We start from the raw sequence: 19,959 nt of genomic DNA on the forward strand, positions 1-19,959 counted from the left end.
AACAATTGGTTTGATCTGTGATTCAAAATTTAATTGAGAGTCAAACATTACACCCAAATTTCTGGCAACAGGTTTTAAATAAGCAGCCAGGGGACCAAGTTGACTCTTGATGAGACTGGTGTTATTGTTTGGGGAACTGAATAATATGACTTCTGATTTGGAGTTATTGAGCTGAATGTTGAGCCATCCATCAGTTAACGTCAGAGAGACAATCTAAGACAGCAGCCAGGCTCTCTGGGTCACCAGGTCTCAGCGGAAGGTATATCTGTGTGTCGTCTGCATAGCAATGAAAAGATACGTTGTGTCGCTGGAGGATTTGGCCGAGTGGAAGCATGTAGATAGAAAATAATAGTGGACCTAAAATTGAACCTTGTGGTACACCACAGCTAATGTGAGTCGTGGAAGACGAGTGATTACCTGTGGTGACCGAGTACGATCTTTCTAAAAGGTAAGAATGAAACCAGCCAAGTGCAGTGTCCTTGATGCCAACCCAGGTTTTGAGGCGATCAATTAAAATGTCGTGATCTACAGTATCAAAAGCTGCACTAAGGTCTTAAAGAATTCAAACGGCCCTGTCTGCTGCTAAAAGGAGGTGATTAGTTACCTTGAGGGCAGTTTCTGTGCTATCAAGTGCTCTAAAACCTGACTGAAATTTCTCAAATATATTATTATGATTCATAAAAGCTAGAAACCACTTTTTCTAAAACTTTTGATAAAATATATATTTTGGGTACTTAAACCTATATGGTTTATAATAATACTTCATCATTTATGATTGATTAATACTCTGAATCTTTAAAGATTAATGTAGTAGAAGTACAATAGTTACTCTGAGATGGAGGCGAGGACAGTACTTATGGTACTTAAATACTTAATATAAGTAACTTAAATGTACTTATATACATTCCACCACTAATTAATTAACTTATATTTTACAATATAATTTATATTGCGATTTAAAATAATAATAATAATAATAATAATACTACATTTGATTTATATTGCGCTTTTCATAAAACTCATAAAAAAATCATAATAAAAACATATAGAATAAAAACATAAAGCACGCAATCAAAATACAGTACACAAAAACACTACACTGCTACTATGATTAAATAATAATATATTATATTCCATTGGAATGTATTGTATTTCATTTTATTATATTGTATTATAATGTATTATATTATATTGTAGTTTTATAATATTGTATAATATTATATAATATTGTATTGAATTACAATATATTATAGTTTTATAATATTGTATATTATATTATATTGTATTATAATATATTATAATGTATTATATTATAATATACCTGAAAGAATCCGACAGAGGGGCCTTCAAACAGAACTTTATTGAAACACTGCGTGTGACCAGAGTGAGAAGCAGGGGGCGCTGCAGGTCCGGTCTCTGGATCAGGTCTCTGCTGGTCTTTGAATAAGGTCTCAGGTGGTCTCTGGTTCAGGTCTCAGAATCAGGTTTCAGGTAGTCTCTGGTTCAGGTCTCAGGTAGTCTCTGGTTCAGGTCTTAAGTGGTCTGGATCAGGTCTCACTGGTCCATTCTCAGTGAACTTTATATTTAATTTCACCTTTTTAAATGTTGTTGTTTTACTTCCTTGATTAAACAAGTGCATTAAGCTCCTGTTGTATTATATATCATATATATATAAAGTATATATTTATTATACACATATATATCATATATATATATAAAGTATATATTTATTATACACATATATACACATTATATATCATATATATATATATAAAGTGTATATTTATTATACACATATATACACATTATATATCATATATATATATATAAAGTATATATTTATTATACACATATATATACATTATATATCATATATATATATATAAAGTGTATATTTATACAAAAGAACATATTATACATATTTCATATATAATATATATAACACATATTATTGTATAAGAACTGTTTATTACATTGTTCCATACTGTGACTCCCGTCTATAGAGTGATTGATCCGTGATGAGCTCAATATTGATTTATTGACAGTGACACGTGAATATTGATCTACAGCCAGATGTCAGACGTGCAGTCTCCTCCAGGGTACCGGAGCTCGTGAGCCAGAGACGGACCACCGGGTTCTTTACCAAAGTCCACCAGGAAGTCTTCATTCACAGAGAGACCCCCATCCACAGAGTCCACGTCGATCTGCATCATCACGGAACCCTCTCTGCACAGACAGACAGGCAGGGTGAGAGACAGACAGACAGGCAGGGTGAGAGACAGACAGGCAGGCAGAGTGAGTGAGAGACAGACAGGCAGGCAGAGTGAGAGACAGACAGGCAGGCAGAGTGAGAGACAGACAGGCAGGCAGAGTGAGAGACAGACAGACAGCGTGAGATACAGACAGACAGGCAGAGAGACAGACAGGCAGGGTGAGAGACAGACAGGCAGGCAGAGTGAGAGACAGACAGACAGGCAGAGTGAGAGACAGACAGGCAGGCAGAGTGAGAGACAGACAGGCAGGCAGAGTGAGAGACAGACAGGCAGGCAGAGTGAGAGACAGACAGACAGCGTGAGATACAGACAGACAGGCAGAGAGACAGACAGGCAGGCAGAGTGAGAGACAGACAGACAGCGTGAGATACAGACAGACAGCGTGAGATACAGACAGACAGGCAGAGTGAGAGACAGACAGGTAGCGTGAGAGACAGACAGGCAGGCAGAGTGAGAGTAGTAGTACAGTACATTGCAATAGCATTACAGTACATTGCAGTAGTGCAGCAGTAGTTCAGTACATTGCAGTAGTGCAGCAGTAGTTCAGTACATTGCAGTAGTTGTACAGTAGTATTACAGTACATTGCAGTAGTGCAGCAGTACATTGCGGTAGTGCAGTAGTTCAGTACATTGCAGTAGTTGTACAGTAGTATTACAGTACATTGCAGTAGTGCAGCAGTAGTACAGTACATTGCAGTAGTACAGTACATTGCAATAGCATTACAGTACATTGCGGTAGTGCAGTAGTAGTAAAGTACATTGCAGTAGTTGTACAGTAGTATTACAGTACATTGCAATAGTGCAGCAGTACATTGCGGTAGTGCAGTACATTGCAATAGCATTACAGTACATTGCGGTAGTGCAGTAGTTCAGTACATTGCAGTAGTTGTACAGTAGTATTACAGTACATTGCAGTAGTGCAGCAGTAGTACAGTACATTGCAGTAGTACAGTACATTGCAATAGCATTACAGTACATTGCGGTAGTGCAGTAGTAGTAAAGTACATTGCAGTAGTTGTACAGTAGTATTACAGTACATTGCAGTAGTGCAGCAGTAGTACAGTACATTGCAATAGTATTACAGTACATTGCAGTAGTGCAGTAGTAGTACAGTACATTGCAGTAGTGCAGTAGTAGTACAGTACATTGCAGTAGTGCAGTACATTGCAGCAGTAGTACTAAAGTACTGTGAGTACTCACTTGGCCATGTCGGGGTAGAACTGCTTGTCCCAGCCGCTGTAGAGAGACGTCGTCACATAAAGTCTCCGGCCGTCTAAACTCAGCTGCAGCATCTGAGGACCTCCAGGGACCCGCCTCCCCTGAGAGACAGACAGGCATCAATAAGCAATCATACAGCAGAGGACATGAGACAGGATGTTGGACAGAGAGACAAGTCCATCCCGTCTGGGGTACCTGGATAATGCGGGGGCGGGGCTGCGGCTGGTTCTCCGGGTCTTCCAGGACTCTGACTGAACCGTCACTGACGATGCTTCCTCCCAGAAACACCTGGAACAGACAGACAGGTGAGCTGTCTCACTCGCTCACTTTCACCTGTTGGTCACTGTGCAGGTGTAACATTCAGACCTGGCCGACCAATCGTGGGTTCCTCCGGTCTGTGATGTCATACTGTCTGATGTCACCGTGGAGCCAATTACTGAAGAAGAGATAACGGTCGTCCAACGAGATCAGGATGTCTGTGATCAGACCTGTGCAGACAGACAGGAAACCAGTCAAGCAGACAAACAGACGGGTAGACAGCCAGACAGGTGGACAGACAGACCGACTCACCAGGCATCTCAGGTAGCACCCATCCCTCTACCTTCTTACTGGGAACACTGATCACTTTCTCTGCAGCCCAGTCACCTTTCTGAAGACACAAAGCAGACGAGTCTGAAGTAACTCCATCGTCTCTGGGCTCTGAGCTAAATGCTAACATAATAATAAATGCTAACACTAGCATGCTAACACAGGCATGCTAACATGCTAAATGCTAACACCAGCATGCAAACACAAGGATGCTAACACCAGCATGCTAACACCAGCATTCTAACACCAGCATGCTAACATACGTCATTTAGTGTTATGGTGGTCGTCACTAATCAACCAGACCACTATAAAGCCTCTGAGTCTACATGGAACAGACATGAACCCTGTGGTACAGACTAGGATCTTATTGGGAGTCGAACCTAGAACCCTGCAGTGCTGTCAGAAGTCTTCCTGGGATCAGAACCTAGAACCGTGCGTATTGACTGGAGTCAATCTGGGTTATAGAACCCTGTGCTACGGAGTAAAGCCTTACTTAGATCTAGAACCCTGTGATACTGACTATAGCCCCACTTGGATCTAGAACCCTGTGATACTGACTATAGCCTCACTTGGATCTAGAACCCTGTGATACTGACTATAGCCTCACTTGGATCTAGAACCCTGTGATACTGACTATAGCCTCACTTGGATCTAGAACCCTGTGGTACTGACTATTGCTTTACTTGGATCTAGAACCCTGTGATACTGACTGTAGCTTTACTTGGATCTAGAACCCTGTGATACTGATTATAGCTTTACTTGGATCTAGAACCCTGTGGTACTGACTATATCCTCACTTGGATCTAGAACCCTGTGGTACTGACTAGGATCTTATTGGGAGTCGAACCTAGAACCCTGCAGTGCTGTCTGAAGTCTTCCTGGGATCAGAACCTAGAACTGTGCGTATTGACTCGAGTCAATCTGGGTTATAGAACCCTGTGCTACGGAGTAAAGCTTTACTTAGATCTAGAACCCTGTGATACTGACTATAGCCCCACTTGGATCTATAACCCTGTGATACTGACTATAGCTTTACTTGGATCTAGAACCCTGTGATACTGACTATAGCCTCACTTGGATCTAGAACCCTGTGGTACTGACTATAGCTTTACTTGGATCTAGAACCCTGTGATACTGACTATAGCTTTACTTGGATCTAGAACCCTGTGATACTGACTATAGCCTCACTTGGATCTAGAACCCTGTGATACTGGCTATAGCTTTACTTGGATCTAGAACCCTGTGATACTGACTATAGCTTTACTTGGATCTAGAACCCTGTGATACTGACTATAGCTTTACTTGGATCTAGAACCCTGTGATACTGACTATAGCCTCACTTGGATCTAGAACCCTGTGATACTGACTATAGCCTCACTTGGATCTAGAACCCTGTGATACTGGCTATAGCTTTACTTGGATCTAGAACCCTGTGGTACTGACTATAGCTTTACTTGGATCTAGAACCCTGTGCTACTGACTATAGCTTTACTTGGATCTAGAACCCTGTGATACTGACTATAGCTTTACTTGGATCTAGAACCCTGTGGTACTGACCGGTGTTTTGTAGAATCTGAAGACTATAGACCGTAGAGCACATCCCACGTAGCCCTCTGTGGCATCGGGGTCATGGAGGAACCGGATCTCGAGGGGAATGGCCCCCTCCTCACCCAGATCCAGCGTCTGCAGCTTCCTGTGGGTGGTCCAGTCCCAGACGTGGATGGAGCGGCCGTAGAGTCCTGCAACGCCAACAACATTCAACTTGTCTGCTTATCAGGCGAAACTGTCAGCTTCTTTCACTCCGTTTACTCACAGAGAGAGAAGAAGAGTTGTTTCCTCTCTACTCACCTTCTTTGACATGAGCGGGATTAAAACCGTTAGCCAGAGCTTTGGGGGCCCCCCATTCAGTGCTGATCATCACGTTGTGTCGGGGTTGGTACCAGAAGTCATATCCAAAGGGCGCCGCTTCCCCCGGGTGCTCCCAGTTACCGATCACCTCGAACGTCTCGCCGTCCAGCAGGACGAAACCACCTGAGACGGATGACAGCAGGGGTAACACTGAAACTGCCAACCAGGGGGCGCTGCAGCAGCAGCAATCAGCAGAGGGCGATTGTCAATCAGAGTGCAGAACTTCCTTTTTCCTTCACCTCCGTCTAAGTGAGTGGGGGCTGCTGGTCGCCTCACCTTTGCCGTTGCCAGACGGGTCTCCAATACAGCTGATCATGATCTGACCATTGCCCAGACAGTGAGAGGTGTGAGGGTTCGCCAGGTCGCACTTCCAGAACATATCGACCGGCTCCACTACCTGAACACACAACAGAACTTATGATACTTAGAAAGTATGTTTTATTTATTGAGCACTTTCAAAACCAAAGCTCTTGGTCCTTACATGGTCACTTCCTTTTCACTGGTTGTGAAAAAACAAGATGGCGACGGCCAAAACGCTAAAATGGAGGCTTCAAAACGTCCACAAACCATGAGAGACGTCTACTATAGAGTCTGTGTTTCAGACATGAGCAGAGGGGGAAGTCTCTTTGTTTTGTTCACATAGCCAGCTGGCCGCGTGCCATGTGAGTACATTTGAGTACATTTGAGTGCATGTCAGTGCAAGTGAGTGCATGTGAGTGCATTTGAGTGCATTTGAGTAAATGCGAGTGCATGTGAGTGCATGTGAGTGCATTTGAGTAAATGTGAGTGCAAGTGAGTGCATATGAGTGCAAGTGAGTGCATGTGAGTGCATTTGAGTAAATGCGAGTGCATTTGAGTAAATGTGAGTGCATGTGAGTGCATGCGAGTGCATGTGAGCGTGCACCAGTAGTTAGCTCTCTGCTCTCAGGGCGGTTACAGCTGATAACGCCGTCTAGAAATTCCTGTTCCCCCTTAAGTAAACACTGTTAGCATGTTAGCATGCTGTTAGCTGTTGAGAAGGAATCAAAATGCTCCAAATCTCTAAAGTCTCAGTTTGATGAGTTCACGTGTTCTGATTATTTATCAGACCGCAGAGACACATTCTTCATTCCCCACAACACCCAATGTCAAGTTTGTTAAAGAACAGCTGGTAGAGTTCCTCATATCAACTGAACTCAGGATGAACCTCCTCCTGAAAACAGGCTTTGCTTTCTTTCCCTTTTACCATTTATCTCCAGGGTCTCTTATTCAGTTACTTCCCTGAATGTAGAGTTTTCATCAGTCAGTCAGAGCTGAACTAACCCACTACAAGACCCCATCAAAACCCACTACAAGACCCCATCAAAACCCACTATTAGACCCCATCAAAACCCACTACAAGACCCCATCAAAACCCACTACAAGACCCCATCAAAACCCACTATTAGACCCCATCAAAACCCACTACAAGACCCCATCAAAACCCACTACAAGACCCCATCAAAACCCACTACAAGACCCCATCAAAACCCACTATTAGACCCCATCAAAACCCACTACAAGACCCCATCAAAACCCACTACAAGACCCCATCAAAACCCACTATTAGACCCCATCAAAACCCACTACAAGACCCCATCAAAACCCACTACAAGACCCCATCAAAACCCACTATTAGACCCCATCAAAACCCACTACAAGACCCCATCAAAACCCACTATTAGACCCCATCAAAACCCACTACAAGACCCCATCAAAACCCACTATTAGACCCCATCAAAACCCACTACAAGACCCCATCAAAACCCACTATTAGACCCCATCAAAATCCACTACAAGACCCCATCAAAACCCACTACAAGACCCCATCAAAACCCACTACAAGACCCCATCAAAACCCACTACAAGACCCCATCAAAACCCACTATTAGACCCCATCAAAACCCACTACAAGACCCCATCAAAACCCACTATTAGACCCCATCAAAACCCACTACAAGACCCCATCAAAACCCACTATTAGACCCCATCAAAACCCACTACAAGACCCCATCAAAACCCACTACAAGACCCCATCAAAACCCACTATTAGACCCCATCAAAACCCACTACAAGACCCCATCAAAACCCACTATTAGACCCCATCAAAACCCACTACAAGACCCCATCAAAACCCACTACAAGACCCCATCAAAACCCACTACAAGACCCCATCAAAACCCACTATTAGACCCCATCAAAACCCACTACAAGACCCCATCAAAACCCACTACAAGACCCCATCAAAACCCACTATTAGACCCCATCAAAATCCACTACAAGACCCCATCAAAACCCACTACAAGACCCCATCAAAATCCACTACTAGACCCCATCAAAATCCACTATTAGACGCCATCAAAACCCACAATTAGACCCCATCAAAACCCACTATTAGACCCCATCAAAACCCACAATTAGACCCCATCAAAACCCACTACAAGACCCCATCAAAACCCACTACAAGACCCCATCAAAATCCACTATTAGACCCCATCAAAACCCACTATTAGACCCCATCAAAACCCACTACAAGACCCCATCAAAACCCACTACAAGACCCCATCAAAACCCACTACAAGACCCCATCAAAACCCACTACAAGACCCCATCAAAATCCACTACAAGACCCCATCAAAATCCACTATTAGACCCCATCAAAACCCACTACAAGACCCCATCAAAACCCACTACAAGACCCCATCAAAACCCACTATTAGACCCCATCAAAACCCACTATTAGACCCCATCAAAACCCACTACAAGACCCCATCAAAACCCACTACAAGACCCCATCAAAACCCACTACTAGACCCCATCAAAACCCACTATTAGACCCCATCAAAACCCACTACAAGACCCCATCAAAACCCACTACAAGACCCCATCAAAACCCACTACAAGACCCCATCAAAACCCACTACAAGACCCCATCAAAATCCACTACAAGACCCCATCAAAATCCACTATTAGACCCCATCAAAACCCACTACAAGACCCCATCAAAACCCACTACAAGACCCCATCAAAACCCACTATTAGACCCCATCAAAACCCACTATTAGACCCCATCAAAACCCACTACAAGACCCCATCAAAACCCACTATTAGACCCCATCAAAACCCACTATTAGACCCCATCAAAACCCACTACAAGACCCCATCAAAACCCACTACAAGACCCCATCAAAACCCACTACTAGACCCCATCAAAACCCACTATTAGACCCCATCAAAACCCACTACAAGACCCCATCAAAACCCACTACAAGACCCCATAAAAATCCACTATTAGACCCCATCAAAACCCACAATTAGACCCCATCAAAACCCACTATTAGACCCCATCAAAACCCACTACAAGACCCCATCAAAACCCACTACAAGACCCCATCAAAACCCACTACAAGACCCCATCAAAACCCACTACAAGACCCCATCAAAACCCACTACAAGACCCCATCAAAACCCACTACAAGACCCCATCAAAACCCACTACAAGACCCCATCAAAACCCACTACAAGACCCCATCAAAACCCACTACAAGACCCCATCAAAACCCACTACAAGACCCCATCAAAACCCACTACAAGACCCCATCAAAACCCACTATTAGACCCCATCAAAACCCACTACAAGACCCCATCAAAACCCACTATTAGACCCCATTAAAACCGACTATTAGACCCCATCAAAACCCACTATTAGACCCCATCAAAACCCACTATTAGACCCCATCAAAACCCACTATTAGACCCCATCAAAACCCACTACAAGACCCCATCAAAACCGACTATTAGACCCCATTAAAACCGACTATTAGACCCCATCAAAACCCACTATTAGACCCCATCAAAACCCACTATTAGACCCCATCAAAACCCACTACAAGACCCCATCAAAACCCACTATTAGACCCCATCAAAACCCACTACAAGACCCCATCAAAACCCACTATTAGACCCCATCAAAACCCACTACAAGACCCCATCAAAATCCACTACTAGACCCCATCAAAATCCACTATTAGACGCCATCAAAACCCACAATTAGACCCCATCAAAACCCACTATTAGACCCCATCAAAACCCACAATTAGACCCCATCAAAACCCACTACAAGACCCCATCAAAACCCACTACAAGACCCCATCAAAATCCACTATTAGACCCCATCAAAACCCACTATTAGACCCCATCAAAACCCACTACAAGACCCCATCAAAACCCACTACAAGACCCCATCAAAACCCACTACAAGACCCCATCAAAACCCACTACAAGACCCCATCAAAATCCACTACAAGACCCCATCAAAATCCACTATTAGACCCCATCAAAACCCACTACAAGACCCCATCAAAACCCACTACAAGACCCCATCAAAACCCACTATTAGACCCCATCAAAACCCACTATTAGACCCCATCAAAACCCACTACAAGACCCCATCAAAACCCACTATTAGACCCCATCAAAACCCACTATTAGACCCCATCAAAACCCACTACAAGACCCCATCAAAACCCACTACAAGACCCCATCAAAACCCACTACTAGACCCCATCAAAACCCACTATTAGACCCCATCAAAACCCACTACAAGACCCCATCAAAACCCACTACAAGACCCCATCAAAATCCACTATTAGATCCCATCAAAACCCACAATTAGACCCCATCAAAACCCACTACAAGACCCCATCAAAACCCACTACAAGACCCCATCAAAACCCACTACAAGACCCCATCAAAACCCACTACAAGACCCCATCAAAACCCACTACAAGACCCCATCAAAACCCACTACAAGACCCCATCAAAACCCACTACAAGACCCCATCAAAACCCACTACAAGACCCCATCAAAACCCACTATTAGACCCCATCAAAACCCACTACAAGACCCCATCAAAACCCACTATTAGACCCCATTAAAACCGACTATTAGACCCCATCAAAACCCACTATTAGACCCCATCAAAACCCACTACAAGACCCCATCAAAACCCACTACAAGACCCCATCAAAACCCACTATTAGACCCCATCAAAACCCACTACAAGACCCCATCAAAACCCACTATTAGACCCCATCAAAACCCACTACAAGACCCCATCAAAACCCACTATTAGACCCCATCAAAACCCACTACAAGACCCCATCAAAACCCACTATTAGACCCCATCAAAATCCACTACAAGACCCCATCAAAACCCACTACAAGACCCCATCAAAACCCACTACAAGACCCCATCAAAACCCACTACAAGACCCCATCAAAACCCACTATTAGACCCCATCAAAACCCACTACAAGACCCCATCAAAACCCACTATTAGACCCCATCAAAACCCACTACAAGACCCCATCAAAACCCACTATTAGACCCCATCAAAATCCACTACAAGACCCCATCAAAACCCACTATTAGACCCCATCAAAACCCACTACAAGACCCCATCAAAACCCACTACAAGACCCCATCAAAACCCACTATTAGACCCCATCAAAACCCACTACAAGACCCCATCAAAACCCACTATTAGACCCCATCAAAACCCACTACAAGACCCCATCAAAACCCACTATTAGACCCCATCAAAACCCACTACAAGACCCCATCAAAACCCACTATTAGACCCCATCAAAACCCACTACAAGACCCCATCAAAACCCACTACAAGACCCCATCAAAACCCACTATTAGACCCCATCAAAACCCACTACAAGACCCCATCAAAACCCACTATTAGACCCCATCAAAACCCACTACAAGACCCCATCAAAACCCACTACAAGACCCCATCAAAACCCACTACAAGACCCCATCAAAACCCACTATTAGACCCCATCAAAACCCACTACAAGACCCCATCAAAACCCACTACAAGACCCCATCAAAACCCACTATTAGACCCCATCAAAATCCACTACAAGACCCCATCAAAACCCACTACAAGACCCCATCAAAATCCACTACTAGACCCCATCAAAATCCACTATTAGACGCCATCAAAACCCACAATTAGACCCCATCAAAACCCACTATTAGACCCCATCAAAACCCACAATTAGACCCCATCAAAACCCACTACAAGACCCCATCAACACCCACTACAAGACCCCATCAAAATCCACTATTAGACCCCATCAAAACCCACTATTAGACCCCATCAAAACCCACTACAAGACCCCATCAAAACCCACTACAAGACCCCATCAAAACCCACTATTAGACCCCATCAAAACCCACTATTAGACCCCATCAAAACCCACTACAAGACCCCATCAAAACCCACTACAAGACCCCATCAAAACCCACTACTAGACCCCATCAAAACCCACTATTAGACCCCATCAAAACCCACTACAAGACCCCATCAAAACCCACTACAAGACCCCATCAAAACCCACTACAAGACCCCATCAAAACCCACTACAAGACCCCATCAAAATCCACTACAAGACCCCATCAAAATCCACTATTAGACCCCATCAAAACCCACTACAAGACCCCATCAAAACCCACTACAAGACCCCATCAAAACCCACTATTAGACCCCATCAAAACCCACTATTAGACCCCATCAAAACCCACTACAAGACCCCATCAAAACCCACTATTAGACCCCATCAAAACCCACTATTAGACCCCATCAAAACCCACTACAAGACCCCATCAAAACCCACTACAAGACCCCATCAAAACCCACTACTAGACCCCATCAAAACCCACTATTAGACCCCATCAAAACCCACTACAAGACCCCATCAAAACCCACTACAAGACCCCATCAAAATCCACTATTAGACCCCATCAAAACCCACAATTAGACCCCATCAAAACCCACTACAAGACCCCATCAAAACCCACTACAAGACCCCATCAAAACCCACTACAAGACCCCATCAAAACCCACTACAAGACCCCATCAAAACCCACTACAAGACCCCATCAAAACCCACTACAAGACCCCATCAAAACCCACTACAAGACCCCATCAAAACCCACTATTAGACCCCATCAAAACCCACTACAAGACCCCATCAAAACCCACTACAAGACCCCATCAAAACCCACTACAAGACCCCATCAAAACCCACTACAAGACCCCATCAAAACCCACTATTAGACCCCATCAAAACCCACTACAAGACCCCATCAAAACCCACTATTAGACCCCATTAAAACCGACTATTAGACCCCATCAAAACCCACTATTAGACCCCATCAAAACCCACTATTAGACCCCATCAAAACCCACTACAAGACCCCATCAAAACCGACTATTAGACCCCATTAAAACCGACTATTAGACCCCATCAAAACCCACTATTAGACCCCATCAAAACCCACTATTAGACCCCATCAAAACCCACTACAAGACCCCATCAAAACCCACTATTAGACCCCATCAAAACCCACTACAAGACCCCATCAAAACCCACTACAAGACCCCATCAAAACCCACTACAAGACCCCATCAAAACCCACTACAAGACCCCATCAAAAACCACTATTAGACCCCATCAAAACCCACTATTAAACCCCATCAAAACCGACTATTAGACCCCATCAAAACCCACTATTAGACCCCATTGAACCCATTATGAGGCCCCGTTGAACCCACTATGAGGCCCCATTGAACCCACTACGAGGCCCCATTGAACCCACTAATAGGCCCCAACGAACCCACTACCAGGGAGGCGATCGGGTACCTTGTGGATCTGCGGCGCTCTGGGATCCGTCCCGACGTCGACCACGTAGACTCTGGAGGAGATGAGCGACGGGAGAATCAGCCGGTTTCTGGTCTTTGAGGCGTCACCGAAACAGCTGCTGCAGGCGTTCCAGCCAGAGTGATGCAGCTCGTCACGGAGGTTCGGCATTGGCAAGCGGTGGATGACCTGCCAGGTTAAAGGTCAAAGGTCACAGCAGAAGGTCGGAGGATGTTGTTAAATGTTCCTCCGACTTCATTCATTTATACAAAACAACAAGAGGAGCACTGGGCCCTCGTACGTGGCTCAACTAAGTCGATCAAATGTCCTATTATCCAGCTTAAATTAACCCGATGATAATCAGGCTCTCGGTTTCTCAAAGGCTGATCTGCTCAAACCATCTCGTTAATTCAAACCCGACTTCAGTACTCAGGATAGTTGAACCAGACTTCAGTAATCAGGATAGTTGATCCAGACTTCAGTAATCAGGATAGTTGAACCAGACTTCAGTACTCAGGATAGTTGAACCAGACTTCAGTAATCAGGATAGTTGAACCAGACTTCAGTAAATCAGGATAGTTGAACCAGACTTCAGTAATCAGGATAGTTGAACCAGACTTCAGTACTCAGGATAGTTGAACCAGACTTCAGTAATCAGGATAGTTGAACCAGACTTCAGTAATCAGGATAGTTGAACCAGACTTCAGTAATCAGGATAGTTGAACCAGACTTCAGTAATCAGGATAGTTGAACCAGACTTCAGTAATCAGGATAGTTGAACCAGACTTCAGTAATCAGGATAGTTGAACCAGACTTTAGTAATCAGGATAGTTGAACCAGACTTTAGTAATCAGGATAGTTGAACCAGACTTCAGTAATCAGGATAGTTGAACCAGACTTCAGTAATCAGGATAGTTGAACCAGACTTCAGTAATCAGGATAGTTGAACCAGACTTTAGTAATCAGGATAGTTGAACCAGACTTCAGTAATCAGGATAGTTGATCCAGACGTCAGTAATCAGGATAGTTGAACCAGACTTCAGTAATCAGGATAGTTGATCCAGACTTCAGTAATCAGGATAGTTGAACCAGACTTCAGTAATCAGGATAGTTGAACCAGACTTCAGTAATCAGGATAGTTGAACTAGACTTCAGTAATCAGGATAGTTGATCCAGACTTCAGTACTCAGGATAGTTGAACCAGACTTCAGTAATCAGGATAGTTGAACCAGACTTCAGTAATCAGGATAGTTGAACCAGACTTCAGTAAATCAGGATAGTTGAACCAGACTTCAGTAATCAGGATAGTTGAACCAGACTTCAGTAATCAGGATAGTTGATCCAGACTTCAGTAATCAGGATAGTTGATCCAGACTTCAGTAATCAGGATAGTTGAACCAGACTTCAGTAATCAGGATAGTTGAACCAGACTTCAGTAATCAGGATAGTTGAACCAGACTTCAGTAATCAGGATAGTGAAACATGATTTTCTAACAGTACAAAGTCAAATAAACTCAAAGAGCCTCTTTGTTCTCCGCTGAGGAGCAGGAGATGATCATGAACGCATTTGAGGAATTCCAGACCATAATAATGGAACAAGCTTTCGCCTTGTGACCGAGAGACCCGTGTCCAAATCCAGGCCAGGGTTAATTTTTGCATCACTTTTTTTTTTACATTTAATTTACACAACGTGGTCTAGATTTCACATAGAGACACATGATGCATGTATTTGTTCACATTCTCAAAGCGCCCCCTACTGGCTCAACTGGACTTGCTCGAATCTGCACCAAACTCGTTGTGCTTGTTACACGTCATGGCCTGAAGATATCGACAAGCTTATTTTCACATAGTCGAAGCGCCACCTACTGGCGTAAGAAAATCAGCATTACGTGACCCGTTCATTGCTGCTCGGAGCTTTAATTTTTATTATTATTTTAAAAGAATAAAAACAGAATCTTCAGTCAGAGACAATAAATACCTGAAGGAGGACGGAGATGAAGAGGAGGAAGAGGATGATGAAGAGGAGGAAGCTGAAGAGGAAACGACAGCGAGAGGAGAAAACTGCTGAGAGATCAAAGACAAGAACTGTGATGGTTTAAAGATGGAGAGATAAACTGGAGAAGAAGAAGAAGAAGAAGAAGAAGAAGAAGAAGAAGAAGAAGAAGAAGAAGAAGAAGAAGAAGAAGAAGAAGAAGAAGAAGAAGAAGAAGAAGAAGAAGAAGAAGAAGAAGAAGAAGAAGAAGGTTGATTGGACGACTCCTTCTACCTGAGTGAAGGTGGAGGACTCCGGGTCCACGTCTACGGTGGCGAGATAGTCTGGTTTCATGATGTCAGTGTTGCGGTAGATGCAGGGAAGGTAGACGATCTGCTCCCGACGACCTTGAGCAAGGACCACCATTTACACAGTATTAATATAGATTCAGATTCAACTTTATTGTCATTGCACAGGGGTACAGGTACTGTGGCAACGAAATGTCGGTTAGCATCCGACCAGCAGTGCAAAGATAGCAGTATATATACAAAAACAAGTGCAATGCAGATATACGTATATACAGATAGATGTATATACATCTATCTGACGATGCTGCGTGCCCTCCGCAGGCAGTGCTTGAGGTGGATGGACTCAATGTCAGAGAGGGAAGTTCCGGTGATGCGTTGGGCCGTTTTAACCACCCTCTGCAGGAGATGGCGGTCTGAAGCAGTTCCCATTCCAGACTATGATGCAGTTAGTAAGGATGCTCTCGATGGTGCAGCGGTAGAAGTTCACCAGGATCTGAGGAGACATGTGGATCTTCTTCAGTCTCCTCAGGAAGAAGAGACGCTGGTGTGCCTTCTTGACCAGGGTTGAGGTGTTGAGGGTCCAAAAGAGGTCCTTGGAGATGTGGACACCCAGAAACCTAAAGCTGGAGACTCGCTCAACCTCCGTTCCGTTGATGTGGATGGGGGCGTGTGTGCAGCGTTTGGTCTTTCTGAAGTCCACAATGATCTCCTTGGTCTTTCCGGTGTTGAGGGCCAGGTTGTTGTTGGCACACCACAGTGCCAGTTGCCGGACCTCCTCCTTCTAGGCTGACTCATCGTTGTTGTTGATGAGGTCCACCACCGTTGTGTCATCTGCAAACTTCATGATGGTGTTGGAACCATGTACAGGTGTTCAGTCGTGGGTGAACAGGCAATAGATGAGAGGACTCAGCACACAGCCCTGTGGAACCCCAGTGCTCAGGGTGAGGGTAGAGGTGGTGTGATTACCTAACCTAACACACTGGGGTCTGTTGGTTAGGAAATCCAGTATCCAGTTGCAGAGGGAGGTGTTGATGCCAAGGTCACCTAGTTTGGTATTCAGTTTGGAGGAGATCATGGTGTTGAATGCTGAACTGAAATCGCTGAACAGCATTCTCACATAAGTGTTGTTATTGTCGAGGTGGGAGAGGGGAGGAGATGGCGTCTTCTGTAAACCTGTTCTGGCGGTAGGTGAGTTGGAGGGGATCCAGTGTGGGTGGTAAACAGGTTTTGAGATGAGCCAAGACCAGCCTCTCGAAGCACTTCATGATGATGGGTGTAAGTGCAACAGGGCTGAAGTCATTGAGGCTGCTTGGGCCAGTGACAGGTTGACGATGTCAGTCAGGACCCCAGTCAGCTGCCCAGCACAGGCCTAGAGCACGTCCGGGGACGCCGTCAGGTCCCGCAGCCTTACGTGAGTTGATCCTGCTCAGCACAATCCACACATCCGTGGGGGAGAGGGGGAGGGGCCGGTGGTCTGCAGGGGGCACAGTTCCTTCCTGGTTATCCCTGTCGAAGCGAGCATAGAAGTTGTTCAGCTCATCAGGAAGGGAGGTGTCGCCGGTTGGGTGGGTGGTGTTGGAGGCTTGGTAGTCCGTAATGGCCTGGATGCCTTGGGGTTGTTGTGGAAGTACTCCTCAACCCTCAGCTGGTGGCTGTGCTTGGCCTTCTTGATGCCCCTCTTCAGGTTGCTCTGGATGAGCTGTAGTCCTGCAGATCACCTGACCTGAAGGCGTGCCGCAGGCCTTCAGTAGGAGGCGGACCTCACTGCTCATCCATGGCTTCTGACGGAGGTGATGCTATTAGTCAAGAACAGAAGAGGCAAAAGATTCCATGTCTGTGTGTTGAAGTGCTGTAGTGTAGAGTGTAGAGTCCGCTTCCTCTGGCCACACTGACTGCTCTCACTGATGGTTTCTCATGTTTATTGAGTGGTGAGTATTTGGGGAGTAAGAACAGTGTGAGATGATCCGACTGTCCCGGGTGGGGGAGGGGGGGTGGCTTTGTATGCCCCAGCCATGTTCGTGTAGACATGGTCCAGGGTCTGGTCTCCTCTGGTGGGGGTTGGGGAGAACAGACTTCAGGTTGGAGTGGTTGAAGTCACCCGCAACAATAAAGGCTGCCTCTGGGTGTTCGGTCTGCTCTTTGCTAATGGCAGCATGCAGCTCATATATATACATATGAGTATGTGTCTGTGTGTATGTATACACACACACACACACACACACACACACACACACACACACACACTCATATCTATACAGATATACTCACATGTAGAGATCAGACACACAGACTCACCTTTCATGGCCTCCAATGGGCTGCGGTAGCCTGGTCCACATCCTGAACAGCTGGCTGAGAAAACACATGAAACTTTACAGAAGAAGCTTTCATCTCATTTATGGTCTGTTTGACTCTAAATGAACATAATCTACTAAATGAACATCACGCTGTATTGAAGAAGACTTGAAACTAGAGATTGAGACCAAAAACTAATGTTTACAATGTTTACTGAGGGAATAAATCAAGAGAAGTAGAGTCATTTATATAGACTTCTATACAACCAGAGGAGTCGCCCCCTGGTGGTCAGGAGAGAGAATGCAGCTTTAACACGTGAAGCATAGACTTCTATACAACCAGAGGAGTCGCCCCCTGGTGGTCAGTAGAGAGAATGCAGCTTTAACACGTGAAGCATAGACTTCTATACAACCAGAGGAGTCGCCCCCTGGTGGTCAGTAGAGAGAATGCAGCTTTAACACGTGAAGCATAGACTTCTATACAACCAGAGGAGTCGCCCCCTGGTGGTCAGGAGAGAGAATGCAGCTTTAACACATGAAGCATAGACTTCTATACAACCAGAGGAGTCGCCCCCTGGTGGTCAGTAGAGAGAATGCAGCTTTAACACGTGAAGCATAGACTTCTATACAACCAGAGGAGTCGCCCCCTGGTGGTCAGTAGAGAGAATGCAGCTTTAACACGTGAAGCATAGACTTCTATACAACCAGAGGAGTCGCTCCCTGGTGGTCAGGAGAGAGAATGCAGCTTTAACACGTGAAGCATAGACTTCTATACAACCAGAGGAGTCGCCCCCTGGTGGTCAGGAGAGAGAATGCAGCTTTAACACGTGAAGCATAGACTTCTATACAACCAGAGGAGTCGCCCCCTGGTGGTCAGTAGAGAGAATGCAGCTTTAACACATGAAGCATAGACTTCTATACAACCAGAGGAGTCGCTCCCTGGTGGTCAGGAGAGAGAATGCAGCTTTAACACGTGAAGCATAGACTTCTATACAACCAGAGGAGTCGCCCCCTGGTGGTCAGGAGAGAGAATGCAGCTTTAACACGTGAAGCATAGACTTCTATACAACCAGAGGACTCGCCCCCTGGTGGTCAGGAGAGAGAATGCAGCTTTAACACATGAAGCATAGACTTCTATACAACCAGAGGACTCGCCCCCTGGTGGTCAGGAGAGAGAATGCAGCTTTAACACATGAAGCATAGACTTCTATACAACCAGAGGACTCGCCCCCTGGTGGTCAGGAGAGAGAATGCAGCTTTAACACATGAAGCATAGACTTCTATACAACCAGAGGAGTCGCCCCCTGGTGGTTAGGAGAGAGAATGCAGCTTTAACACATGAAGCATAGACTTCTATACAACCAGAGGAGTCGCCCCCTGGTGGTTAGGAGAGAGAATGCAGCTTTAACACATGAAGCATAGACTTCTATACAACCAGAGGAGTCGCCCCCTGGTGGTCAGGAGAGAGAATGCAGCTTTAACACATGAAGCATAGACTTCTGAATACATGTTGGCCTGATGATGACATCACAGGATCAATAATTAAACTCTGAACTGAGTGAACTTAGCTATTTATTTTTTCAAGAGTTGATGATTGATAATCAAACAGAAATGCTGCAGAACCAGAGCTCCCGCCCACACACAGGCCCCGCCCACACACAGGC

At 45.1% G+C, this 19,959-nt stretch overlaps 2 protein-coding genes across 3 annotated transcripts in view; both read right to left on the reverse strand.

The window, feature by feature from the left end:
- The window catches only part of pnp4b (purine nucleoside phosphorylase 4b), a 392,972-nt gene that overhangs the window by 189,767 nt on the left and 183,246 nt on the right, over positions 1-19,959 (reverse strand). The window lies entirely within an intron of this gene.
- selenbp1 (selenium binding protein 1) overlaps positions 1,949-19,959 on the reverse strand; it is a 21,322-nt gene continuing 3,311 nt past the window's right edge. The window contains exons 2-12 of the mRNA XM_034553995.1: positions 18,300-18,353; positions 15,991-16,103; positions 13,728-13,913; positions 6,264-6,384; positions 5,928-6,110; positions 5,637-5,818; positions 4,062-4,140; positions 3,858-3,979; positions 3,687-3,779; positions 3,474-3,592; positions 1,949-2,226 (exon numbers count right to left, since the gene is read on the reverse strand). Coding sequence (XP_034409886.1) covers positions 2,064-2,226; positions 3,474-3,592; positions 3,687-3,779; positions 3,858-3,979; positions 4,062-4,140; positions 5,637-5,818; positions 5,928-6,110; positions 6,264-6,384; positions 13,728-13,913; positions 15,991-16,103; positions 18,300-18,353 — 1,415 coding nt within the window. The 3' untranslated portion in view covers positions 1,949-2,063. The remainder of the gene's footprint in view (positions 2,227-3,473; positions 3,593-3,686; positions 3,780-3,857; positions 3,980-4,061; positions 4,141-5,636; positions 5,819-5,927; positions 6,111-6,263; positions 6,385-13,727; positions 13,914-15,990; positions 16,104-18,299; positions 18,354-19,959) is intronic.

The sequence above is a fragment of the Cyclopterus lumpus genome, chromosome 16 (genome assembly GCF_009769545.1).
Source record: "Cyclopterus lumpus isolate fCycLum1 chromosome 16, fCycLum1.pri, whole genome shotgun sequence".
NCBI lineage: Eukaryota > Metazoa > Chordata > Actinopteri > Perciformes > Cyclopteridae > Cyclopterus > Cyclopterus lumpus.